Source organism: Mollisia scopiformis (genome assembly GCF_001500285.1).
Source record: "Mollisia scopiformis unplaced genomic scaffold LY89scaffold_33, whole genome shotgun sequence".
NCBI classification, from domain to species: Eukaryota; Fungi; Ascomycota; class Leotiomycetes; order Helotiales; family Mollisiaceae; genus Mollisia; species Mollisia scopiformis.
This window is the reverse complement of record NW_017263613.1, coordinates 351,373-375,474: the sequence shown is the minus strand read 5'-3', so window position 1 is coordinate 375,474 and position 24,102 is coordinate 351,373. Positions and strand designations below refer to the sequence as shown.

At 47.2% G+C, this 24,102-nt stretch overlaps 12 protein-coding genes across 12 annotated transcripts; 6 read left to right on the top strand and 6 right to left on the bottom strand.

The window, feature by feature from the left end:
* Window positions 1-670: 670 nt before the first annotated feature.
* Window positions 671-1,719, bottom strand: LY89DRAFT_600243 (putative GlcNAc-PI de-N-acetylase; the record flags this gene model as incomplete). The annotated part of the gene is made up of 4 exons (XM_018210150.1): window positions 671-1,004; window positions 1,052-1,119; window positions 1,173-1,363; window positions 1,410-1,719. The coding sequence occupies 4 exons, from the start codon at window positions 1,717-1,719 to the stop codon at window positions 671-673; spliced, it is 903 nt and encodes a 300-aa protein (XP_018062634.1).
* A 376-nt stretch (window positions 1,720-2,095) lies between these two features.
* LY89DRAFT_339338 (nucleotide-sugar transporter) lies at window positions 2,096-3,575 on the top strand. The gene is made up of 4 exons (XM_018206852.1): window positions 2,096-2,356; window positions 2,409-2,438; window positions 2,518-3,441; window positions 3,489-3,575. Exons 1-4 carry the CDS (start codon window positions 2,309-2,311, stop codon window positions 3,558-3,560), a joined length of 1,074 nt encoding a protein of 357 aa, XP_018062633.1. The 5' UTR covers window positions 2,096-2,308; the 3' UTR covers window positions 3,561-3,575.
* A 1,144-nt stretch (window positions 3,576-4,719) lies between these two features.
* On the bottom strand, window positions 4,720-5,599 carry LY89DRAFT_339410 (uncharacterized protein). Its single transcript, XM_018206854.1, has 3 exons — window positions 5,385-5,599; window positions 5,151-5,281; window positions 4,720-5,065 (listed from the first exon to the last, which is right to left on the bottom strand). Exons 1-3 carry the CDS (start codon window positions 5,393-5,395, stop codon window positions 4,926-4,928), a joined length of 282 nt encoding a protein of 93 aa, XP_018062632.1. The 5' UTR covers window positions 5,396-5,599; the 3' UTR covers window positions 4,720-4,925.
* A 585-nt stretch (window positions 5,600-6,184) lies between these two features.
* Window positions 6,185-6,952, top strand: LY89DRAFT_789096 (uncharacterized protein; the record flags this gene model as incomplete). Its single annotated transcript, XM_018223220.1, has 2 exons — window positions 6,185-6,474; window positions 6,521-6,952. Exons 1-2 carry the CDS (start codon window positions 6,280-6,282, stop codon window positions 6,950-6,952), a joined length of 627 nt encoding a protein of 208 aa, XP_018062631.1. The 5' UTR covers window positions 6,185-6,279.
* Window positions 6,953-7,503: 551 nt separating this feature from the next.
* On the bottom strand, window positions 7,504-8,262 carry LY89DRAFT_339504 (uncharacterized protein). The gene is made up of 2 exons (XM_018206855.1): window positions 7,929-8,262; window positions 7,504-7,881 (listed from the first exon to the last, which is right to left on the bottom strand). The coding sequence occupies exons 1-2, from the start codon at window positions 8,163-8,165 to the stop codon at window positions 7,621-7,623; spliced, it is 498 nt and encodes a 165-aa protein (XP_018062630.1). The 5' UTR covers window positions 8,166-8,262; the 3' UTR covers window positions 7,504-7,620.
* A 244-nt stretch (window positions 8,263-8,506) lies between these two features.
* On the top strand, window positions 8,507-9,764 carry LY89DRAFT_339352 (uncharacterized protein). The gene has a single exon (XM_018206853.1). The coding sequence runs from the start codon at window positions 8,739-8,741 to the stop codon at window positions 9,573-9,575; it is 837 nt and encodes a 278-aa protein (XP_018062629.1). The 5' UTR covers window positions 8,507-8,738; the 3' UTR covers window positions 9,576-9,764.
* Window positions 9,765-12,292: 2,528 nt separating this feature from the next.
* Window positions 12,293-13,143, bottom strand: LY89DRAFT_765084 (uncharacterized protein; the record flags this gene model as incomplete). The annotated part of the gene is made up of 2 exons (XM_018221655.1): window positions 12,293-12,562; window positions 12,731-13,143. Coding segments are annotated over 2 exons (564 nt in total), but the record flags the coding sequence as incomplete, so codon positions are not given.
* A 516-nt stretch (window positions 13,144-13,659) lies between these two features.
* On the bottom strand, window positions 13,660-15,480 carry LY89DRAFT_659329 (Zn-dependent exopeptidase). Its single transcript, XM_018212513.1, has 3 exons — window positions 14,666-15,480; window positions 13,956-14,620; window positions 13,660-13,908 (listed from the first exon to the last, which is right to left on the bottom strand). The coding sequence occupies exons 1-3, from the start codon at window positions 15,369-15,371 to the stop codon at window positions 13,756-13,758; spliced, it is 1,524 nt and encodes a 507-aa protein (XP_018062627.1). The 5' UTR covers window positions 15,372-15,480; the 3' UTR covers window positions 13,660-13,755.
* A 1,690-nt stretch (window positions 15,481-17,170) lies between these two features.
* LY89DRAFT_339322 (uncharacterized protein) lies at window positions 17,171-17,510 on the top strand. Its single transcript, XM_018206851.1, has one exon. The coding sequence runs from the start codon at window positions 17,287-17,289 to the stop codon at window positions 17,464-17,466; it is 180 nt and encodes a 59-aa protein (XP_018062626.1). The 5' UTR covers window positions 17,171-17,286; the 3' UTR covers window positions 17,467-17,510.
* A 1,276-nt stretch (window positions 17,511-18,786) lies between these two features.
* On the bottom strand, window positions 18,787-19,527 carry LY89DRAFT_725178 (NAD(P)-binding protein; the record flags this gene model as incomplete). The annotated part of the gene is made up of 2 exons (XM_018218959.1): window positions 18,787-19,209; window positions 19,255-19,527. 2 exons carry the CDS (start codon window positions 19,525-19,527, stop codon window positions 18,787-18,789), a joined length of 696 nt encoding a protein of 231 aa, XP_018062625.1.
* Window positions 19,528-20,288: 761 nt separating this feature from the next.
* Window positions 20,289-21,807, top strand: LY89DRAFT_691152 (vacuolar membrane PQ loop repeat protein). Its single transcript, XM_018216241.1, has 4 exons — window positions 20,289-20,524; window positions 20,589-20,688; window positions 20,825-21,302; window positions 21,354-21,807. Exons 1-4 carry the CDS (start codon window positions 20,411-20,413, stop codon window positions 21,607-21,609), a joined length of 948 nt encoding a protein of 315 aa, XP_018062624.1. The 5' UTR covers window positions 20,289-20,410; the 3' UTR covers window positions 21,610-21,807.
* A 424-nt stretch (window positions 21,808-22,231) lies between these two features.
* Window positions 22,232-23,262, top strand: LY89DRAFT_659320 (HET-domain-containing protein; the record flags this gene model as incomplete). The annotated part of the gene is made up of 1 exon (XM_018212512.1): window positions 22,232-23,262. A coding segment is annotated over exon 1 (792 nt), but the record flags the coding sequence as incomplete, so codon positions are not given.
* Window positions 23,263-24,102: the final 840 nt, after the last annotated feature.

The following is a 24,102-nucleotide window of genomic DNA, read 5'->3' as shown; positions in this document are numbered from 1 at the left end:
CTCTGGCCATTCATGCTGGCTGATTAGGAGTCAAGCTTTTTAGTCGGAGAATAAGCTTTTATGATTTGTGATGATCACCATTGACCGCTGCATTAGAGTGCTTGCTGATTCGATGGCCAAAAGACAAGCTTTTTTAACCCGCGTGGATCAAACCAATCCTGCAGGGGCAGAGTGTCACTCGGCGTGACAACATGAAATCTAAGGAAAGTCCGAGAGCGTCGCTGGAGGAAACACCAAACATCTTCGGCTTCTTCGGAGCTTTGACAGGATGACAATTAACCGCTGACACACTCAGCGACACAGCGACTTTACCCCTGGTCTGTGTCCCGACAAGACGACTTTTTCGACTTTCCGTATATTCGTGTTTCCGTATTTCCATTGGGAAGTGTGTCGGCGAGTTCTAAGTTCTGACTCCCAAATCCTTCTGAGCGAGGTGACTGATTCCATTTATTAGCGTAGCTGCGATGTGACGTTCTGGACTCGTCTATTAGTAAATCCAACACTAATTGGACGACCGTCACCACTTAACAAGATGCCCGAACATAGCCGAATGGCACAGTTATGGCGTGAATTATGCAATAGGAATTACCCTGGGTATATGATGGACATATTAAATTTGGCTATATGTAAATAGAAACATTGGTGATCATATCATATCTAATCAGAGATCTCATTGAGGTTGTCGCTCAACTCGAACTAAATCATTGAACCAGACTTGACGACTCAAAATCAAGTAAAGACTTCGATCCCAAGAATATTGACTGTCATGAGATCGAAAAGCTTCTCTCGTCTTCAGATACGAGGGCCAGGTATTGGCGATCAATGCTTTGCCTCCAAAATCCTGTTCGGTATCTTTGATAGGAGAAAGGAGAGCACCAATGATCCTCCAGGTGAAGGGTAAGGAAGTCAAAGGAAGATCAAACAGAAATGTGTATTTCCGTAAGAATGTGACCGAGGACAAGAGATATGTCACAGGAGCCTTTGCATCTGTTGATGCGTATTTTCTACAAACGTGAGTATCAGTGAAGAAGGATCTTTGAAAAAGACTTACTTGACTGCACGACTAACAGCTCTGTGGTTGATATGACCTGAGATCCCACCGTGGTCAAACGTGATTATCTGGAAAGTAGTGTCAGTGTTGCTGCATTTGTATAAGTAACATGGAAACTCACAGCATCTACCTCCCATTTCTCCACGTACTCCTTCACGGCTGCAATGATCTCATGCTCATCCCACCACTTCTTTGGGTTGTCTTGAAGTTCGGGTCGATTTAAAGCCTCACACCTGTCGTCATCTATACTTAAAATCCCGCATGCGCCTTTCAACTCCACTTTTCTGACATCTCCAAGCCCATAATTGTTGCCTAAAAGTGTCAATGGAGATCGAAAAAGGGAATAGCGATTACTGACCATTTGACAGAACCAAGAGACCTCCAGTAGTTTTCCGATTATCTAGTACTCTAAGAATGCTGGGCGCAAAGAATAAAGTCTCGTCATCAGGATGAGCCGTGACTATCAGAAGATTCTTCGACCTCTGAAGCGCAGCTGGAAACAGCCTTGGATCCTTGGCAATAACATAGCCGAGTAGGATCTGAAGGATAATACAGACTGTCAAAATGATCGTCAGGATTCGGACGAATATCTTGGCTGCTCGACGGAAGGCCTTGCTTCGGACGACGTCGGCGAGCCGAGGGCGCGGTGCTCTGGGCTGAGAAGGCATCTCAGCTTCGGGACTGGGTGTGTCGTCTTTCATCGTATGCGGTTGGTAGCACGACGAAACAATCCGACGGGTATCTCTATCGACCACAGGCTTCGCAGTGAGCAACAGCGATAGATGTAAGAAGGAAGTAAAAAATCGACCTTATGTCAGACGACCGTTGGTAAAAGCGGTGCGGCGCGAATTACGGTAATACAGCTAGTAAAATGGCGCATGGTGGTGCGAGCCATTGATCCTCCCCTGCAATACGAAAGAACCACTCGATACGACGGACGTGTCGGATTGCGGATGGCTCGGATTATCCATCGAAACATTTTGTCACACGTTTCAGCCGCAGAGGGGCAAGCTCCGTGAGCTTTTCTCAATTGATGGCGCCCTTTTATCCATAAGCAAGCTTTGCGGGGTCGGAAACAATCTGCGTTGGTGCTGGGTTTGTTGGTTGTGGGTGTGCGGGAGTCGAGGCCATCCTGGTGCAGATGTGCTAGGCTCACCGACTGCATCTCGGCACTTTCGCTATATCTGCGGCGTGAGAACTGATTTCTCCCAACTTCGATGATCGCATGCCCAGCTTCTTGGCATCCAGCTGGCCAAGATGTCAAAAGTCTTGAGAGACTGGAAGAAATACTCTGTGCTGGCCGTTGTAAGTCTCTCTGGCTTTTCATGACTTGCTTAATTGCTCACTGTACTTCCAGCTCGTCCTACAGAATTCGGCACTCACGTTGGTAAGCGGCATTTTCCCATATGTTATCCCCGCTCATATCACGGGGAGTTTTTTTTCAGACAGTACTGAACTGTTGATAGACTTTACATCATACACGAGTGAGACCCGTGGATGGCAACGGGAGATATCTAGCATCTACAGCGATTCTCTTGGTAGAAGTGATTAAGCTCATCGTCAGCTTTGGATTGAGCTTTCATGAGACATGCCGAAACCATCCTTCAGACTCTCCACCGAAGGTTCTTACCCGACTTTTCAAAGAGGTCTTCGCAGGTGACGGCTGGAAACTCAGTGTACCAGCCGTACTGTACACGCTTCAAAGCTCTCTCTTATATAGAGCAATCAGCAACTTGAACGTGGCGACCTTTCAGGTGACATATCAGCTGAGAATCCTGACCACGGCACTATTCAGTGTCTTGTTGTTAAGAAGACAGCTATCTGTCACGAAATGGCTGGCTTTGTTCCTTCTCACTTTTGGAATTGCTGTTGTCCAGGTTCCCGAAGCAAGTCTTCGAGCAAAGTCTTTGCTCAGCCTGCTATCGCCTCACGAAGAGACCTCGGAGCTCATGGTCAGAGACGAAAAGGTCAAGAGGACAATGGCCATACCTGGACCTGCTATGAACGCTTCACTTGGACTGGCAGCTGTGCTGGCTGCTTCCGTCACCTCCGGACTCACTGGCGTCTACTTTGAGAAAGTGGTCAAGAATCCCTCTGTTACGGTCTCGATATGGACTCGGAATATTCAACTATCTTTCTATTCGCTTTTCCCGGCGCTTTTCCTTGGAGTCATATACACCGATGGTCAAGAGATCTCCAAAAATGGCTTCTTTGTCGGATACAATAGTCTCGTCTGGACGACGATCTTCTTGCAGGTTCTTGGTGGATTCACAGCTGGATTATGTATCGTTCATTTGGACAATATCGCGAAGAACTTTGCGCTGTGTGTCAGTATCATCGTTAGCCTGCTGTTCGATATTTATGTGTTTGGATCCTCTGTCCCAATCAACGTAAGTCAACACCTCAACATGACATTTTCAGAGACTAATGCTGCTAGTTTGTTTTTGGTGCTGCGATCGTCATGTTTGCACTGTACTTGTACAGTAGACAGCTTCCGCTCGGGAAGTGATCATTGCTCAAGGGATCATAGAGAAGCCAGCTAATGATCCACCTTCATTGAAAATGCAAACCAACGCTCAGAACTCGGATTTGGCACCGCTCGACAACTCCATATGAGGACTAGAGGGTCACAGAAGCCGGAACACTGGAAGCTTACCCGCCCACACATTTCAGGACTGCAACTTCCGCGGAATTGCCAGTGATGGTTGCGCAACACGGAGACTTCTCCAGAAAAGCAATGCAAGGATGTCTTTGACATCGAAGAGAGTCCCAACCCCTTTTGAGGGATGAGACGCGATGAGACAAGACTCCTAACTTTCAAACATAATGCACAACAGCGACAGCAACATCGGAATCGAGATGTGTCACGTGCTGCGATGACGAGTCCTGCGAACGACTGTTGATGATGACTATGAGTGTATGATCTCATTGTATCAGCTGGCTGCCTATAAGATGGAATAGTCATTTGGAAAGGTTTGATCATCGAGGTGGTAGTAACAAGAAAAGTGCGAGGATGAGTCACGGGGTCTGCTCAAGAGCCAGAGAGAGGCGGGAGACGGAAATCGGGGGATGGTGTATCTTGCGGTGAGAAGATAGAGTCGCACTGGAAATGAGATGAAAGGACTTGATTTTCTATCACTGTGACACCCTCCTGTACTGCATAGAGGAAAGGAGTTAGCAGAAGTAGCGCGCAAGACATAGCTTAATCCAACTCCAAAAATAATCCTTAACCCATGTTTACACATTCAAAATGCAGAATCTGTAAGTAGTAACTCCTGGTCCTAAATGACGTTGGCATCCTTCCTCTGTTCACCACGATTTGTTTTCTCAGTGCGAACGTTTTCAATGTCATTCTAATCTCCTTGCGCAATTCGCGCCAGTAGCCACGCGAATACAAATTGTCGACCTCGGCAGTATCGAAAGCATCATTACCCTCTCTCGCCCTCGATCGTAATGTCAGCATTCTGTTTATTTGAAATCTATGTCCGTCAAGCGCGGCACCAGTGAGCAAACAAGAAGTCTCACGCTGCCAAAGACACAAAATCAACAATAACTGGAGTTCATATATCGAGCCCAGCCAGGGGTATTCGTACAACACTCATAATCAGCCCAAACAACACCCAACCATCTAGTCTTTTCCTCCCCACCAATATCCCTCCAAACCCCCAACAAAAAGAAAATCCATCCTTCCTCCATCTCAAGTCCAGAGCGCCACCAAACCACGATCCAGAAACAAGTCTTCCTCTTTCGTTTCTTGCTACATTGGTAGTAGCCAGGATGGATATTCACATGCACTGTTCTCTTTCTATGGCTCATCTCGCATCACAAATGGGTATCTTGGTGTGATGAGATGATGAGATTAAGAAAAAAAAGACTAGTATAACCCGACTGTGATGTCACCTCGTACTCGAGCTGTGAGGTGGACTTCTGCTTCGAGGTCGAGCTTGATACCGACCATTAGGGCAGCGGGCTTTAGGTTGCCGTGCTCGTCGGTTGCGCCTTTGAGGAGTCCGCCTGGTGATGGTGTTAGTCACAGGAAATAATAACGATCATGTAGAGAGAAGTTGGAGAGTGGTCGGGAATGTTCGAGTAGACTTACCAGCAGGAGCACGAAGGCTATCTGAAGATGGGAGACCGGCGTTCTGGAAGTTGGTGGCGAGGGACTTATTTCGGGTGCTGCTATCCTCGCTGGGTGAGTAAGCGGCGTTGCCGGTTTGGTTGAAGACTGCGCTGGGGTGGGGTTTAGAGATTGTTTAAAAGGTTGACAGGAAGCTAGGGGTTCGGACTCTTCTTGCAGTGAAAGGAAAAATAGGAGGGAAAGAAGAATACTTACGTGGAAGACATGGCTGGGGTGGAAGGAGTGGCTGGTGTTGGTCTGGAGGTGACTCTTCTGGGTGGAGTAGCTAGGGAAGCCGTGGTGGACTTTTTCGACTTCTTGGGAGTCGATCTTGGAGTTGTGTTTGGAGTGGTGGATGGAGTATTAAGGATCGGAGCAGGACCGAGATTGATAGGCCAGGTGATAGTTTATGTTGAAAAAGATGGAATTGAAATGATAAGATCTCGCCTGGAGATGCTGTTGATTATATAGAAGGATGGTGAGGATAAAGATTTCTTTTTTGAGCTGGGCAGCAGGCCCGTTTTATATCTGTCTTCTAGAAGCTTTCTGATATTCGAGTCGAGTCATATCGTGAATGAGAGGAATGCCATAGCCGCTTAGCACCAGTTGCGAAAACGATGGAGGACTCCAAAACACTACCCAGGCGATTGAAGTCTCAAGTTCAAGAGTTCATTGCGTGCCCGTACGATACTAGGGAAGGCAATCCTAGGTCTGGATTGTGGTTCTCCACTCGCGATGGCCGCGTCGTCTTGGCAGTCGTTGATGAACCCTAGGCTGGACCCTGAATTTGATTCTGGGTCTGTAACCCCTTTAAGAATGGCCTTATATCTGACACGTATTTGGTTAGGCGAGGAAAATCATCTGGTGATACCGTCGTACCTGGTCTGTGTACTGTTTCCGAAATTGATCCTAGACATCCCGCGACAGTTGTATCCTTGCGGGCGATCTTTAATATGACCACTTTTCTCCCCCGCATGAATTCCTTCTCGGTGAATTTCATTTTTGCGACTGCGAATTAACAATCCCAATCTTATCAGAATCCATTTTCATGAACTATTGACCAAATCCCATTCTTTCACGGGTTCTCCATTTCAACCACATTTCTGCAAACATGACTTCTATGCTCATTGCTTTACTCACAGCCCCTGCGCTCCTAGCAACGCAGGAAGCTATCACCCAAGGGCAAAAGAAAGATCGACGAGAAGAACATCGTGCCCGAAGATCGGCTCTCATCGTGAGCTGCGTTGATGCTTCACCACTAAGTCTTGAGATCGATCATCGGCAAGTAGCTTTAAAGAATTCGAAGGTAACCAAGAAACCATTTCGAGAATGAAACATACTTACAGATTCAGCTATTTATCAAGACAGACCCGTGTGATACATCATTGCACCCTTTCGGAGGTTACTATCTGCCATATCCAGATGCAGGATACGAGGGTCTAGTATCCACGATCACAGACGTTGCTCCAGTCTTAAATTGGATATATGTCGACAAAGAAACCTACGAAGTGAAATATGGAGTAAAAGCAGACGCGCATCCAAATATCACTGGTCCATTCAACTGCACAAGACAAGACAAGAGATTGACTTTGGAAGAGTGGGAGGGCTTTGTGGCAGTGAAGGTGGAAGAAGGAGAGAACGCAGGCATGTGGGAATTGTATTATGACAAAGACGATGATCTGCTTGCAGGAAAGCTTGGATCAGGAAGGAAGATACTGGAAGTAGAGCTTGTAAGGTGGGAAAAGAAGGTACGGAAAGGCAAGCCGCTGGGCGACATGAGGTAGCAAGAAATTCAAAATTTTGGTGTTCTTCCATCCGAACTTGTTTGCCTAGCTCGTGACCCTGGCCTCTTCAGAAATATTGTCTCCAAACATTGGATGAGTTTCCCAGCTCAAAGCGCTCAAGTGCTTGGCAAGGGTTTAACTTTTGATAAGACACTAGTCCAAACGTCAAAAACGTTTCCAGGAATCTGGAGAACTGAACGATGTGGCGGTCCGCAATTCTAAGTCTGCGAATTATGACAAGCATTTGCTTCTTCAGACGAAATGCAGCATTCCAGGGCCTCTCGTCTGAACTCGAAATCGAAGGATCTCCTCGAAAGTGAGAATCGAACCATTATCTTTTCTCGTCCCATTCTTCAACATCGATGCAGCCTTGAGGCGAGTGTGAAGGACTCGAAACCGCTCTGATTCAGATTGTAAGGGCTGTAAACAGAACATTCATGCCACTTCTCTAGGATATATTCGACAATGTGCCCAAGGCTGAGACTTTGACGTCCGTTCCTGTGCGCGCCTAAAACCGTCGCTGGGATTGACACGTGCTTGCTTCGAAGATCATTCGATGTCGAATATCTCATACGAGCCTCAAACACCTTTTACCCGATAGCCAATAGAGTCGAATGTGTTCCGAAACGCTGAATAATTGAGTACGTGTTGACCTCTGACCATGGCGTTCATGCATATTCGCCAGGTGGTCCGATACGCACCAATGCGGTTAATGCAGCCGGTGGTTCCTGTCTGGGAGTGAAGAAGCTTTCGAAGATCATCGAGAGATTCGCTAGTGCCGCATCGTACCATTCAAGTGAACAGGCGAGTTTCAACTGCGGAGACGGGGTAGGATGGTGCCCCTGGCAACGTTGGATTCTGGCGAAATCCCAGAACGTCGAAATACTTACTGACTGGGAGAATTGCGGATTAACTTCTCTTATTACCTGCTGCATCGATTAGTCTCGAATGTATCGAGTGAATGCACGATGGATACTTTACCCAAGTTAGACACTGCTGCAGATACCTTTCCTCCCTCCTCACGGAATTCATATGCCTCGGCGACTGATTCCAATCCACGATCTGAGCGAAGTTCGTATGGTTCAATCTCGGATATCAATTCAGTCTCTACTCGAACTTCGTTCTCCTCCATACCGGAATATTTGAACAGAGTTTCAAGTTTTTCGAGGACTTCGGATAGCTTCATTCCAGACTCTGTAGAGAGCACCCCCATAAGCTCGAGAGGCTCCTCGCCCGACTCGCCCACAAGATGGGCGAGTCAAGAATCTGTGACGATGTCCGTACCCCTTATCTCCACTGGTGAAGCCAATCTGACTTCGTAGGGCGGACCAAAATTCGCCGAAAGCCTCCTCGCAGCACCGACTACGATCAAATAGCGAGACGGTACCAAAGGATGGGCCTTCGGCGCTTAGAGAATTGCAGAATGTGAAAAATGTGATATGTGTCGCATTCGGAGCCTTCGACAGATATTATATATCGTGGGAGGACAATGATGGAGAATTCCACCAAGGTGAGAAGAATTCCATCGAGCTAGGAGACTTTGCTTTGATCCACAACTAATGCAAGTGACACACCAGAAAGCCATAAGCTTCCTGAAAGTTTGTCTAAATGGCTGTTTCCTCTCAGCGGCGAGACTCGGCACCTTCCCACATTGCAAGTTTCGTTTGGATCGAATGACGATTTCTTCGCTTCCGATCAAGACGGGAAGTTGTCAAGTCGAGATGCGAGTCCACCCGCCGAGAAGAAAGCGCCGCCACCTAGGCTTGCAGATGTCGCAAGAGGGTTCATGAGGAGGAAGGCGCATACAATTTCAAGTCCTAAGCTTCCGGAAGATTTGCAAGCGAAGTTGGAGGAAAAGATTATCTCTCCGAAACTGGAACGAAGGAAGACTTTCTTGGACGGACAGCCAAGCCCGCGACCAGAACCGAACCAAACCGCCATACCACTAAGTCTGTCGCTACACAGGAGGAGGAAATCGAGAGGTGAAAGCCCTGGAAGAGAACAGACAGGAGGCCCTTTAAGCTTGTCTCTCCACTCGAGAAGAGATTCAAGAAGCGAAATGCCAAAGATAGAAGAAAGAAGACCTGTAGTAGAAAGCGTTGACTACTATCCTCCTCCGCTAGACACACAGGCGGAGCTGGCAAAAGCAGAACGGAGGAGAAGCCTATTCTCAGCTGCGGAGCGACAACAGCCTCCACCAGAAGTGAAGCGGGAAGAATCGATAGTTGAGGAAACCAGGAGTATCGTTCAGCCAAATCAGCCTCAGCTCACAAGACTCGACGCCAAGCCAGAATTCATGAAGTCAGAGCAACGCCGAAGTTTGCTTGTCGGAGGACCTTCTGTACGACCATCATGGCCCGAGAGAAAGACGCTTTTTATGAACAGAGAACGGATTTTAGCAGGCCGTGATAGCATTACAGCTATACCAAAGCCAGCATACGTCGACGCATGTGTCCAGACGGAGATGACAGATGCGGAGATCTGCGCTCATTTAAGCAGTATCCCTGTCCCGATTGCAATGCCAACCATCCCACTTCCTCCCCGGTCTTCAGTCGCGATTGGCTCAATGGCAGATTTCTTTCGTGGGCAATACAGTCTTGGAGATGCGTTGCGGTACGTGTGAGTAATCGTTCACAGTATTGATATCATCTCCGATATATGGACGAGAATAACTTTCGAGCAACAAGGCTGGGCTTCGTGGAGTTGGACGACAGCTCATGTCAAAAGCTGCAACAAGCCCGATAACTCCAACAAGAGGCCTGTCCCCATGAGGTAAAAGGCTCCAAATCTCACCCAGACTCGGTCGGAATGGTGAGACTCGGGAGAGGAACTGAACTAGACTCCGGGTTCAGAGAGGATTGGCGGTAGCAGAAAGAAAAGGATCGTGTTCGCCAAGCGCTGGCAGTTCTGAGGTGATAGAAAACGAATGTACCATCACGATTGTAAAATAGGTGACTTCCTGTAGATTAGTTACACCCGCTGGTGGCCCCAGTCCCGAGCAATGGAATCTGATATCCTCGAGATGTGGTCCTTACTGTTGAGGCGAAATCGCAAGGTCCGTTCAAATAAATTGGTATCCTATAGATTGTGGTCGTCCGTCATGTCTTGCATTTTGTCTCCGCCATGCAAGGCCAGTGGGTCGCTTTTGGGAACAGAACTCGCGGAGCTCAAGAACCCATGTGAATTGTCGAGACGGTGTGTTTACCATACTCAAAGTAAGGCTGCAGCTATGGGGCAAGGCAATCAATGTTCTTGGAATTGAGGTTGTAGATGACGGCTGAATGCAAAGGAGTTGTTTGATGTCGATACGCTAGCCTTATGAGGTTGGCCTGGATCTAAGCCTGAGGCATCCATTTCTCCTACATCCAGGCAATTCATCCTCGACTCGTTACTTCGAACGGCATCTCTACGGAATCTCTTCGAACCTGATCTTATGTGGTATTGTCGCTCGGTCGCTTATAATCTGTTAGGCCTTCGCCGCACAACTCAGTGTCCGCAGCTTCTCTCCATCGATCGACCCCAATTGAATCTCGAATATATCAGCTCCTTCGAACGATGACGATGAGCAGCAAGCACTTCCTTCCACGAAGGTCCCATTCAATTTCAACATGCGGGAATAAAATAATGGGGTCGCATATTGGTGAAGGCTAGCTGTGTTCAGCATGCACAATACAACAGACAACCAAGCACATGACGGAAATTCCTGACTCGAGTATCCAAATACTGCAGCTTCACTATGGTGAGACAGGAACAGTGCAAGATTTTCGGGACTTCCACGAAAATGGCGCTACAACACAATTGCATATTTCCCACGTTGTTGAGATTGCAAGCGGGCGAGCAAGGTCTCGTTGCGAATCACAACCACATTTCAACATCTGCCATGCTCTGCCCTTGGTTTCTCTCTGTCCCTTGTCTTCGAGTTACACTTCTTGGGCACCTGAAGTCAAAACATTGAAGGGTCTTTGATCATCTTGCTTTAAGCGTTTCGTGTTTCGGAATTGCCTGACACGCTTGAGTCAACTCAAATCGAGGCCCCAAAAGCCAGCTGACAATTCACATGTCAAAATCTCTACGGAAGTACTAGAAGCGACAGATGATGCCTATCAAGTGAGAGGTATATCATCAGAAAAAAGGGGACCTCAATCCCACTTCACACCCGCAACAGCCAGACCTGCACTGCTTCGGCTTATCGTTAATGTTGAGAGCCGTTGCTCTCCATAAAGTTATCGTAAGTACGCTACTAGCCGTTGGTCTTACCTTAGAGTAGAGTGATTGGTCTGCGTCAGTTCAACGTTTTGGGGTACGTGGGATTCGCCCATGTAAATTGTGGCAGCTGCTTTTTGTTGTAAAACATGTCCAAGCAAAGTTATGCCCAAAGGTTTCTTATCACGGCAATCAAAGATGTGGTGTGCTCACCCTTGTCTCATGCATATGCAGGGCCACATCAAGCCCCCATCACGATTCCTTACTTGCCACATCGTTATCTGGTGTGGCTGCAGATAGTCTTTTCCATAACAAACTTATAAGAGGTCATGGGGCGCTGAGCTTTCAACATTTGATTATTTTTTCGAAATCGCTACACCAATACCTTCCGTCAAAAGTACATGACAAGAATGGAGCAACAACCACAAGGGAGAGAGGTCCGTTTCAGCATCCCTTTCACTATTGAAGAGGTAAGATCTTATCAGAGTTAGTGCCTACTGTATATGATCTGACAATTCTAGGAAATAAAGCCTCTCTCCGAGAAGGATGTCGAGAAGGCCGCCGATCTTCCCAGGAAGCAAAAGTACGGCACTTTCGTCACAGGACGTCGTTTGCGCTCGAATGTTCTATCTTTCAAAGAAGAAAAGGCATCGTCGAGGATCTTGAAAGCCTTCGTAGCCTCCTTGCTGGTCGTCGGGACGATCGCGTGCTGCAGTCTTTTGATTTTGTTTGTTATTGGGTAGTTGATTTGAGATGTTCTTCGAGATTTGTCCCTTTCGACTCATCTAGAATGAGTTGTCTGAGTTTAGCTCGTTGAGAGGACGAGGCACGGGGATGGTCACGGGATGATGTACGATTCTGATGATGACGGCGACACGATACCCTTGTTTCTGATATTGTCTTTGAATGCTATATGTTCTGGGTTCCGCGGTTGTGTGGATATTGCTCGTTGTATATGGCGTGGAGAGACGAGTAGAGTAACTCAACACATCGCATGATCCTTCGAACTGACCAGAATTATTTCATCCTGTAAAAAAGCTCAACCAGTGTGCAAGGCTAGTTGCCGTCAACTTCCGATCGTTGATCTAAACTTCTGCCAACTACGCCAACGCCCGCAAAGAATTCCCTCTCTTCCTCCTCAATCGCGTTCCCAACATCCTCCATACTCTCAAACTCCACAGTCCAACACCTCCTCACCACAACCCCAAGACACCTCAACCCCTCCGTCGCTGGCATATCCCTCCTCCTCAAACTCCTCACAATCTCCTCCCTATCCCATACTCCAACTCCCCCTCCCAAAGATCCTTTCCACCCACCATATGGTAAATCGCGCACCCGGTCGCGAAAATCTCACTCCTCACACTAATTACCATATCCACCTTCTTTCCCTCTTCATCTCGATCCCGTCTCTCTTCGTCCCAAAGTTGACTATCGACAAATCAGCATGCATTCTCTAGGTTCCGAGTAGCTCATCCGAGGACTTGAGACCCATCCCATATGAAAAGGAGCTCCAACACTGATCTCCAAACCTCCCCTCCTAACCAGCAAGCACAACAAAAGCAAAATCCAACCTACTGCGTAAGTCTATACCACGAACACGACTTGTCCCCCCAAATACTAGCACCCGCCCAATCCGCAACCTGGAGATCCAACTCCCCCACCCTCTCCTCATCCTCCGACGAACTAAGCAAAAAATTCACAACATGAATATCCCCATGCAACACCCCCAATCCATGCGCATACGCCAACCCCTCCGTCGCTTGTCTCGCCCACCGATATAAATCCTTCACAGCAGGCAACGGACCAATTCGGTGCGCGCGGTATATGTATTCGTACATATCTCCGTGATCAGCGAATCCTAGTATTAGGCCGTGGGGAAAGAGAGGGGAGGGTCCGTGGTAGAAGGGTATACTGATAGGGAGAAAAGAAGAATAGAGGATGGTATAAGCTGTTGTTTCAGTAAGGTAATGGGTTTTATTAGATGGAGGGAAGAGTTTGAGGATTCTTTTGCGGAAGGAAGGGGAGGTGTAGAGGGTTGAGGTGTGGTCGTGGGCGTGGGCGAGGAGGGTGTAGTTGTTTGCTGCGAGGGTACTTTCGATGTCTAGTTCTTTGGTGGGGAAAGTGGATGGGGATTTGCTGGAGGTTTGGAGGTGTTTATCCATCTTGTCATTATGTTTTGTGTTGAAGAGGCGGTTGACAGTACAAGAATTGATGTTTCATATTCGTCCAGCTTATGTAGAATAGCTTGGAGTTACCGGTAGTCTTGCACTAGTGATTAGCCGAGCGGGAAAGGGGTCAGCTGCTTGAGTTGCGTTCGCACTTCGATAGCCAGATTAGGTAATGAGTTGTTAGCTTACGGCGCAGGCATCGAAAAAGATTTCGTGCTCTACTTGTGTGTTTTTGAAAGCCAGTGGCTGCAACCATCCACAGAGGAGTTCCGGGTGATGTTTCAAGATAGATCCGGTAGGTAATCGCAATTGAAATTGGGAATTCTTGCCATCAACCTCCTGGAGAGTCTTATTCCGCTTCACATACAACTAGTCACCAATCATGTGTATTGTCTATTTTGCTACGAACATAACTTTTTGGCATGCGTTGTCCTAACCAAAGTACTGCGAGGCAACAGCAAGTGTATACGTTGCTGGACTTTTCTTTCCATCCTTACCGACAGCTCTCAATCCAAATACCGCATTGTCTTTGCTGACCGGGATGATTGTTGTGTTAGCCAGTCCTACGTTTAGTGTGTGCGTCCACTGCTATTGTCAGTCTAATTATCGCTTCATCTCTTCAAGAAACTCACCTGCTGACTCGCCATGGGCCTCCAGACGACCTCATAGTAGTCGAGCAGGGGATCATCCGCAACATCCCAATACAGCTTGATGATATTCTCCAGATAGCTCGGTGGCGTATCCAAGCTTTCAGCCAAGAACCCAATGTTCGTGTCATAAGTAAAGTTGCTAGGTGTCGCAGGCGCATTCGCAATGCTCCACAAACTCAAAAGATTCACTTTACCAACTCTCGCCGTGTATTCAAAATCCACGTATTCAATCTCATCACCGTAAGTCACACTATCCTGTACTCGAGGATCCTGATGCTGGTGATAGAAATCCTCCTGTGGTTCCGTGAAGCGAACTGCGGGGAAACCAGCTGAGAGGAAAGACTCGTGGTCTCCGCCGCGGAAGAATCGATCGGGTTTGTAGATCAAAGCTACGTCCATTTCAGTCACGTTCGAGGCACCGGCGTTGACTTCTTGTATGTAACGGCCAAGGTGACGAGATGGAGTGTCGTCTTGGTAGCCGGTTGAGATGATTTCTTTGATGATGGACGAATTGATGGTAAGGTAGTCCGTTCCGGCGCCGAATACCCTGATGGTGTGTTGATTCTGTGGAGAGAAAGGAGCATTGGATCCGCTACCAACAATGTCATCGTTGAAGTTGGCTTGTACATTTCTTGAAGCGTTTTTGACTATCATGTGTCAATAACATTCAGCAGCTAGGAAGGGGATCCCACGTGTCTGTGCAAGAAAATTGCTTCCATAAAGACCCTGCTCCTCTCCAGAAACAGTAGCAATGATGATACTCGCCGCTGGAGGAGTTTTTGCCACAACTGGTGCAAGAATTCGGATCATCTCCAAAGCAATTGCTACCGCACTAGCATTATCATCAGCTCCAGGAGCATCGCCAGTATAGTCACTGTTGTTCAATCGTCTCGAATCATAATGTCCCGTATAAACATAAGTTCTGTTCGCATCCACAGAACCTTTGATCTCGACTTGCACATTGCACACTTGCGCCGCAATTGGCATTCCACTCCTCGGAACAGCAGCTTGCAAATAGCAAGGCATAGAGACATTCATCATCCCGTTCGATGGTTTTGCCAATTCCGTCACCTCGTTCATGAGCCATATTCGCGCAGCACCGATTCCTCGCGTCGGACTTGTTGTAACTGAAGCTGTGTGCCTGGTACCGAAGTTCACGAGTGTTTGAATTGTGGTTTGGATGCGGGCGGGGTCCATTTGTTGGAGTAGCGAGAGAGTTTCCGAGTCGGTTGATTGAGGCACCAGGACTTCGCCCACGCTTGCTGGAGGCCAAGTTCCGGCTCCCCAATTGGCAAATCCATTACTTCCAAAGCTGATTGAAGGTGTGAAAGTATATGTGTCTTGAGCAAAGGCCAGACTTGCTCCAAGGAAGCAGGCGAAGATTCGCGTAGTCGCCATTGTCTCGAGATGCTAAGGAAGTTGACTTCAATGCGGCTCCGAAGTCTCTGGAAAGGACTTTTATTTGGCCGATGGCCAAGAATAATTCTTCGTCATGACTTTTTCAAAGTTTCCTGGTAAGGAAGTTTGATAGGAAGGACACTCCCGGGATGTCCCAGTCCGGAAGGTCGATATTTACCGGGCTCGGCTAGCTGCGATTGTGAGAGATAGAGATTGCGGGGGAGGGGAGATCCACCAACCATATCGTTCTTACTTCATGATCCTTGAAACTATGTTGAATCTTTAGCTAATGCTCTTATGATACAAAATATTGTCAATTAATCGGATTGAATTATTCATTGGGTTAGAGAGATTCTCCTCTTGCCGAATCTCTTCTTAACTTGCTTGACAAATGAGTAAGAGTTTCTTAGCTCGGATGAACTATCATCAGCGAAAGCTAGACATATACTGGTATAAAGAAATCTGATTGATTAGCTACACATTTTGTGACTGCTGGTACCTCATATCGACTTCTCCTTGAAGTGGTTGACTCGAACAGCCAAAAGCTCACTGACATGTAACAAACCCAGAGGCACCAAAAAATCCCACGCGAGCATTTGAACAACATCTCGTTCTCATTGATCTCTCCTTATGTTACTTTCCACCCACTACCAGACCCCGCTGCAGTGACACCTATCCCATATTTCCATTTCCCGCAGATTCACCAACAGTCATATCGTCGCATATCAACCTCAAAAGGCGGTGCTGCAGCCTTTGCATCTCTTGTGATTAGAGAAGTGGTTTGTGCAGTTTGCCTCCCCTTTCCTCCTAAAACTGTTACATTTGCAGCAGTACCAACCAGGAATAGTTCCTTTCCCACGTCTGCTGCTCGTGCTTTGACCGCAGTCGACTAGGCAAGGTATTTCGTCCGAGAAGTGCATTGTGTGTTTGTTTGAGAGGTTGCAAATTTTGCTTGTGGGGGGAAGTGGTGTCTTGAATGACTAACTTGTGTGCGATAAATCTTGCCTGTGGCTGAATGTCGACCGAGGATGAAGAATAACTCTGTTTGAGGATGGGAGAAAGAGCACAGAATTGGAGGCCGTGGTGGTTTTTATAGACATGAATAAGTTGGCTGAGTGCAAAGTCTGTGAAGAGACTCAAAGCCGTGATTCAATTGCAGTTATCATGAATGACAATATCTGAAATACCCGAGTAATAGATTGAGTAATTCTGAGAACACATGGATTGCAGTCAACAAGGCCAGCAGAGAGTCCATGCATAGAATGGAGATCCACGTCACAATCATGCCATCTCTCATGTCCTTGACTCCATCAAGCGCTCCCAGAAACCATCCATGCAGCACGTACTCGAGCTTCAGCGCGCTCATATCACTCTTGTGCAACGCTCACATCTCTGATGCCGGGGTCTGTGTCTGAAACAAAACTGTGCATCTTCACCACGCCAGATGCTGCATTTGCAGCATTCCCACTTGCCACGGCCGTAATCGACCAGGATGGCTCCTTCGTCTGGAAGAAATTTCTGCCATCACCAAGTCTTATCTTCGCACTCTCCACAGCGCCAGTGTATCCGACTATGATGCGAGCAATGAAACACTACGTAGCTATTGTAGTTCTTGCACTCGCAGCAATACCAACCAGGAGCGCTCACGTAGTCGTCTGGAAGAGGTGCCGTCGACATTGTTGACGACCTCTGGATGTGCTCGCTTGGTATCTATGAACGTGTTTGTTGATTGAAGACGTTGACACTGTTACTCGTCGAGGGCCTATGAAAGAGAGACAGAGGATAATATCGCATTCTGAAAGAGCCGGTAGAGTGTGATCAAGAGGAAGTACTTGCTTGTTAATGGAACTGTGAATGGCATTCGAGCGATATGAATAGAATGGAGGACAGTCAGGACCAGCAATGAAAGCCAACCATGAGAGCTAACGTTCTGAGAACATTGCTTTCTGTTGAGCTAGATGATATGAATCATGCCACTGAGGATGAAGTCAGTAGCATACAGTGCGATAAATTTCATGAGTGTTATGGCCAAGCCAAAAAATACTTCCCGTACATGGACTCAGTAACTGAGCTTTCAGTCTTTTTGGTGCTGTGATTCCAAACTCACTCTTCAGCGCCGCAGAGTCACTTAACCGATCGCGACCTCTAGGCTCCTGCAATACTGTAACAGACCGCTTCCTTTTGATACACCTTCTCTTGGCAACTGGAGAACTCCGTAATTGCTACCACTCAGCTGAGCAACATGCCAAGACTTGAGCAAGTTTCTCTGAAACCCTCACGAGTATTGACGGACTAGCCCATCGAGCCACACTCGTGTTGTATACTCCTTTCAATGCCGTCGTAACACAGATATCATTCACCATGATGATGATTTGCTATCTCCCTTGGGTGTGGCTGGGAGGATTGTGAATGGCTTGCATCCAATATTTCGTGCCAAGACGGAACCTACCTGGGTAGATTTGGAAGCGATTGAGTTGGCGAGGCTGGCAATATTATAAGTAGCTACCCACGATGCAAAGGTCTTTGTTTTGAATCATAAGAGAAAATCGAGACTTCAGAAATATCTGCGAATTCGTTGCCCACTCCAGTCGTTTTTGACTCGACTTCGAATAGTATTCGAAAGATCTTTATTCACAAGCACCCAAGTATGGCCCTCAGACCTGGTCTTGATGATTGGACATGACTAATTGCTAAACCCCAGAATGTCCTCTTCAGACAACCAATTGGTTCGCCGGAACCAGACATCAAACCCCGGTCTAGGTAGGCAAGAACTTTTCTGAACTCCATGGGTTATCCACTGACACTTGTGAACAGAGATCGCCAAGGTTGCCATCCCAGCAGTGGCTGGCATTGCGACTGCCGCAATCGCCTTGAAGAAGCTATCCAACGAAAGAGAGGCGCGAATGGAGCTTTGGGAACGAGAGGATGATGTGCGGGATGCGGATAGAGATGATGCGGTGATTGGAACGCTTCTAATTGGCGGGTTGTACGTCTTGAAGAAGATTTTGGATTAGACTGGGACTGTTTCGGGATGTAGACAGTGATTATTCGTCCTCTGTACACTTCTTGGTAGCTATTTTATAATTTCAAGAGCCAGAACTTTGTGTTTCAACGTATCTGTCAGGCCGCTTCGGCACTCTCATGCTGAATGAATTCAACGTGGGCACTTGCCTGCTGAACGTGGAAAAAACAGTATATCCTCAGTACGAATAGACCTGACAGGGCTCAGCATGGCATCCATTGAGGAAGACCATGACGTTCACTTAGACCAGAGGGCCTATCTGCATGGCATCCAAAACGACAGTCACTCGACATTTTCTAGTGAAAGTTTTCCCAGCACTCTGCTTACTTGTCAGCAGATAAGAATGGTCCAAAACTTCGATTGCGATTTTGTATCGCTCCTTCAAGTGTATGATCAAGCATTCGACACAAGCGGACAACAACCTATCCACTTCCCCTCATCCAACTCATTCAGAATCCACCTAGCCAACCGGCCTCGATCCAAAAACAGCCCATCTCTTCCCTTCTTGTCGCCCACATACGCCGCATTAACCTCACCCTTACTCTCGTTCAAATCCTCTCCCCTCAGCAGAGGCACACGAAACGCTGTCCACTTGATCTTCTCGCCCAAAGCTACTGTTTCTTCCGTGAAGCCAACAATCTCCTCGTAGGTATCTCCACCAATGACTTTAACATAGCAGTTGACAGCCACCCACCACTTGAAAGATGCAGTATCTTCGGGAGCAGAATAAGAGGCAGTCGAAAGGACGAGGACTCGTTTCGTGGTACCGTTCGAGAGGAGGAGAGGAAAGAGGGTCTTGAAAGCATTCGTAATAGGCTACACAAAGTCAGAACTGCTCAACATCCTGTCGCAAACACTTACAGTCCCTTCTCGCTTTCCCATAGTTGGACCAGCCAAGGATAAGAAGACATCCGCACCACAACCAGCAGCTTTCCTCAACCCTCCCTCATCTCCAAGCTCGCCTTGAATAACCGACAACCTAGGATTCGCAAACAGAGCTGCGGGGATCTTCGAAGGTGTCCGAACATACACCGTCAATGTATGACCTGCTTCCAGCGCAGCGCGCACGAATATCAACCCGCAGATGCCGGTCCCTCCCAGCAGGAGAATATGGTACTTCGTCTCTAGCTGCATCGTATTTTTCGTTCTTTTTGCGAGAATGAAATATGTTGCCAAATAACTGGCATCTGCTTCGTTTACGTCATGATGATAAGAAATAATGTCTTCCCCAGGAAGTGACTCAATGTCCGAGCGATCCAGATTCACCGTCTCGTCTCGTCTTGTGTCACCGTCTCGTGTTCGTGTGAGATTGACTGAAACCCCATGAGAAAATGCCACTTCCCTGCATAAAAATACCCGCGCGTCTGCAGCGGCAAGCTTATCTAAAGTTGCATTACATCAACAGTGGGTGCACGAATTATTTGCGCACAGACCAGCAAAATCCAAAAACACCAACTTTTGAATATTTCATCAAATTATAAATCTCTTATAGAATTATTTTATTTCGAAAATGAGATTAGATAGTCAATAAGAGTATACTATTAATTAAACTAAATATATTTAGACATATTTCTTAAATTATTTAAGCACACTATACTCATATATACTCGGGCTATTACTACTAAGACAAATAATTATTATTTTAATTACATGTGAAGTGCAAAACTTATTCATCGAGTGAATATCTATCCTGATATCAAACGCTGGATCAATCAATTCATAGATGGCGTTGCTATATGTCCGTAAAGTTGGTGAGTTTAATGGTGTTTTGGTGAGGTTTCCTCGCTAATTTCAGGGTGCGCAAATAATTCGTGCACCCACTGTTGCATGACATAGTCTCGTGCCGTAAGCGGAAAACTTTCCGGTCTAAAAGCAAAAATTGCACACCCGACCCTCAACCTATCACGACCGAGCTGATATAAGACAAGGGCCTCACATTCACAGACACCATTTCACGACCATTTTGTTTCCTTCTTCATTCACATTATCTGAGAGGGCATTTGGGAATATTGTCGCGATGGCTTTTGTGTTGCAAAGTGCGTGGATGGGCTTATCGGGCCCGCTGACGACGCAAGAGGCCTTATCTGGGATCTTTGGCAGTATCAGTTTGGCGACGTGGATATTTTTGCTGGTGGGTGGCGTGACGTCAGAAATGAGGATATACTGTTCCGGGGACTTTGCTGACACTGGAATAGATTCCTCAACTCATTCTTAACTACAAAACGGGGAAGGCGGAAGGAATTTCGCTGGCTTTTCTGTTCGTTTGGCTGGTTGGAGATGTTACTAACCTTGCTGGTATGTCTTGTCCCTTGAATAAGCCTGATGGACCGAGGGCCTCTTGCTCAGGTGGAGATTTGCCTTATCAGACTATCCATGCTACCACATTGTCCTCAATTTCTTATGAGCACGTGACCGTACTTACACATTACAGGCGCTCTCTGGGCAGATCTCGTACCAACCGTCATCGCCCTAGCCTTCTATTTCTGTCTAGCAGACTTCGTACTCATCACCCAATGTCTATACTACAACCACATCAACGCCCGAAGAGCACGCCAAGCATCCGTAGCATCCACCGCAACCGAGGAGGAACCACTCCTCACCCGTCGCCGAAGCAGCGATACTCTCGGTCTCCCTGGATCTCACCGTCGTCGTTCCTCTGCTAGAAGTGGAGGGAGGAGAGACTCTCTTACTAAGATCTTGGAAGAGGACGAGGAAGATGGAAATGCCTGGATGAGAAATACGTTGAGTATCTTGGGCGTTATTGCCGTTGGGGCCGCGGGATGGGCTATCGCGTGGCAAAGCGGCGTTTGGACTCCTACGCCAGAAGATGGGGGAGATCTGGATGAGGCTATGAAGACTGCGCTTGGTGCGAAGATTCTGGGGTATGCGAGTGCGGTTTGCTATCTTGGGTGAGTTGTCTCGGTGCAATCACGTGAGTCAATAGTGCTGATATGATGCAGGGCACGAATCCCACAGATTGTGAAGAATTATAGAGATAAGTCTTGTGAGGGACTGGCGCTCTTGTTCTTCTTACTCTCTTTGATGGGGAATGCTACGTATGGAGCGAGCATTCTTTGCCATTCGGTCGAGAAGGATTACATTAACACGAATCTACCGTGGTTGATTGGCAGCTTGGGGACAATGGCTGAGGACGCTATTATCTTCATCCAGTTCAGGATGTATTCCTCAAAACCAAACTCGTCTGCCATCGAGTAGACTATGTATGTTGGGGGCCTGTAGTGGGTAATGCGGAGTTGTAACAGTATTGAGAGTTGCATGGATTCAAGGCGTTTGCAATGTAATCATGGCGGGGGCTGTTTCGATTGTTCTGTACCACTCTAAGATGTGTACCAGTTTTTGCATCAATCCATTTGCATTATTACACTTCAGGGGCTATTACACTTCAGGGGCCAGGAATTAATGATGCTTAATTCAAGACGTAACACGAGGCTCTTGTCGACGCCCGATTGTAGTGAAGCAGCCACAAAGTGGCGGAGTTACCAGGTCAGAGAATTCGGAAAGAGCGACACACCACAACGACCATTTGATGTAAGTTACATCCAACTCGCAAACAACTTCTCTGTACAACAACTTGTCGACTAGCATCGCACGCAGAAGTTCATATCCAAAATGTCCGCCACACAAAACTCATCCGAGCCTCGCGACGACGACCGACTTGTGCCCGCTTCTACACCCGTTCAGTGGGAAGGAACAAACGCGCAGCCTTACGCAGGCCACAACTTGGAATTCGCGTCTTCTCTTAGGGAGACAGCCTCGTATCCTGCCGACACTGACAATGTCTGCGACAAATGCCGCGAGATAGACTTCCAAAAAATCGTGGACGTGAGTTTTGAGAGTCTTCACAATGCAGCCCGAGATGGCATCTTGATTGCCGATCTTGGGACGAAACCGACGAACGGATGTCCTCTATGCAGGTTCTTCTTTCGCCATCGATGTTCGTTAACATATCCTGCCCAAAAACGATACCAGCTGAGAGTGTTCTCATACCTGAAGTTTACAGAGATAGTCCGCTTTTCAGCGATTACTGAGAGCAGCAAAAAGCGAGTCTTGCATGATATGCCATGCTTAGGCGTTTTACTTAGTGGAGAGGAGGCAGACAAAGCGGAATTCGAACATACAGGCCATATTTTTCTCTTACATGAGTCCCAAAGATACAATCAAAGCTTCTTCGAGCCAAAGCTTTTACGACCGTGCTTCGATCACGAGCTTGCCAAACACTGGCTAGATTACTGCTCCAAGAACCATAAATCATGTCAGGATGATGCAGATGAAGTCGAGGTTTTGAAGCTCATCGATTGTAGCCTCAATAGTCCTGCCGTCGTACCTGCTCCGAGAGCCGCCAAGTATATAGCTTTGAGCTATGTTTGGGGGTCTCCAAAAAAACTCCCGGACGTTCAAACCGCAGACTTGTCCCCAGACGACTCGAAGTTCTCTAAAACTATTCGAGATGCCATCACAGCGACCCAACAATTGGGAGTCCAGTACTTGTGGGTTGATAAACATTGCATCAACCAGGACGACGCGCAAGAAAAGCACAACCAAATCAGCAGGATGGACAGAATCTATAGAGGAGCTGTTGCTACAATTATTGCAGTCGCAGGGAACAATGCCGACCATGGTCTGCCTGGAGTCGGAGATACTTTCCGAGAACAGCAGCCCGTTGCAATCTGTCAGGATTTCACGCTTATGAGCACTATGACACACCCACACAGCTCGATTACAAGTTCCTCATGGAACTCTAGAGCATGGACCTTCCAGGAATCTGTGCTCTCGCGCCGTCGTTTGGTCTTCACCGAAAACCAGATCTATTTTGAGTGCGATGTAATGAATTGTGTCGAGAGTCTTCCCCCGCGTTTGGACCTCGTCCACGAGACTCCAGACTCGATGTATAAATACTTTCATGCCGGAGTTCTGGGTGGCCGAGAGCGCTTCAAATATCCTTCTGTACAGACTCTCAGATCATCTTATAGATGGAAGGTAGCTCGTTACAATAAACTAGTAAATGATTACAGAGATAGAACTCTGAGTTACCATACCGATGCCTACAACGCCTTTGCGGGGATAGACCGACATCTATCGCAAAACGAAAAGTATCCTCGATTCTGGACCATACCGCATGAAAGTGAATGCAACTTTGTTTACGGGCTGCTTTGGTATCACATTGTTGATGATTGGGACGAGCCCGCATCTCTACCACTGCCAGTCTGGAACCCTAAGAGCAAAGAAAACAGCTCGAGCGATTATGTGCCTTCCTGGTCGCATATCAGTTGGCGTGGTGGCGGCACTATAGTGGTTGATGACTATTTAACGCAGTCAGATGAAGACACTATTCTTAGAGACCTTTCACTTGAGTTTAATCTGAAAGAGAAGACTTCAGTTGAACCTGTTCAGTGGTGGATAGAGAAGTTCTCTAGAGACGACATCTCACTTCCAGCAGCCTTGCATTTTGAAGTTCCAGTTCTAGACGCAAAACTTTTCGCAGTGGATATCTCGGGGCAGGGAATCAAGTTCCACAATTTTGAAATATTTTGGCACTTGTCTGAGAATTTGCCAGATGTGAATGCTCTATGGTGTCGTATTTCTGGTGGAGAAATAGAGTTACTACTTTGTTTAGCCCAAACTCGAAGAATGTTCGATATATATCTCGACTGCCTTGTCACACAGAAACATCCCTTTTTTTCGACGCGT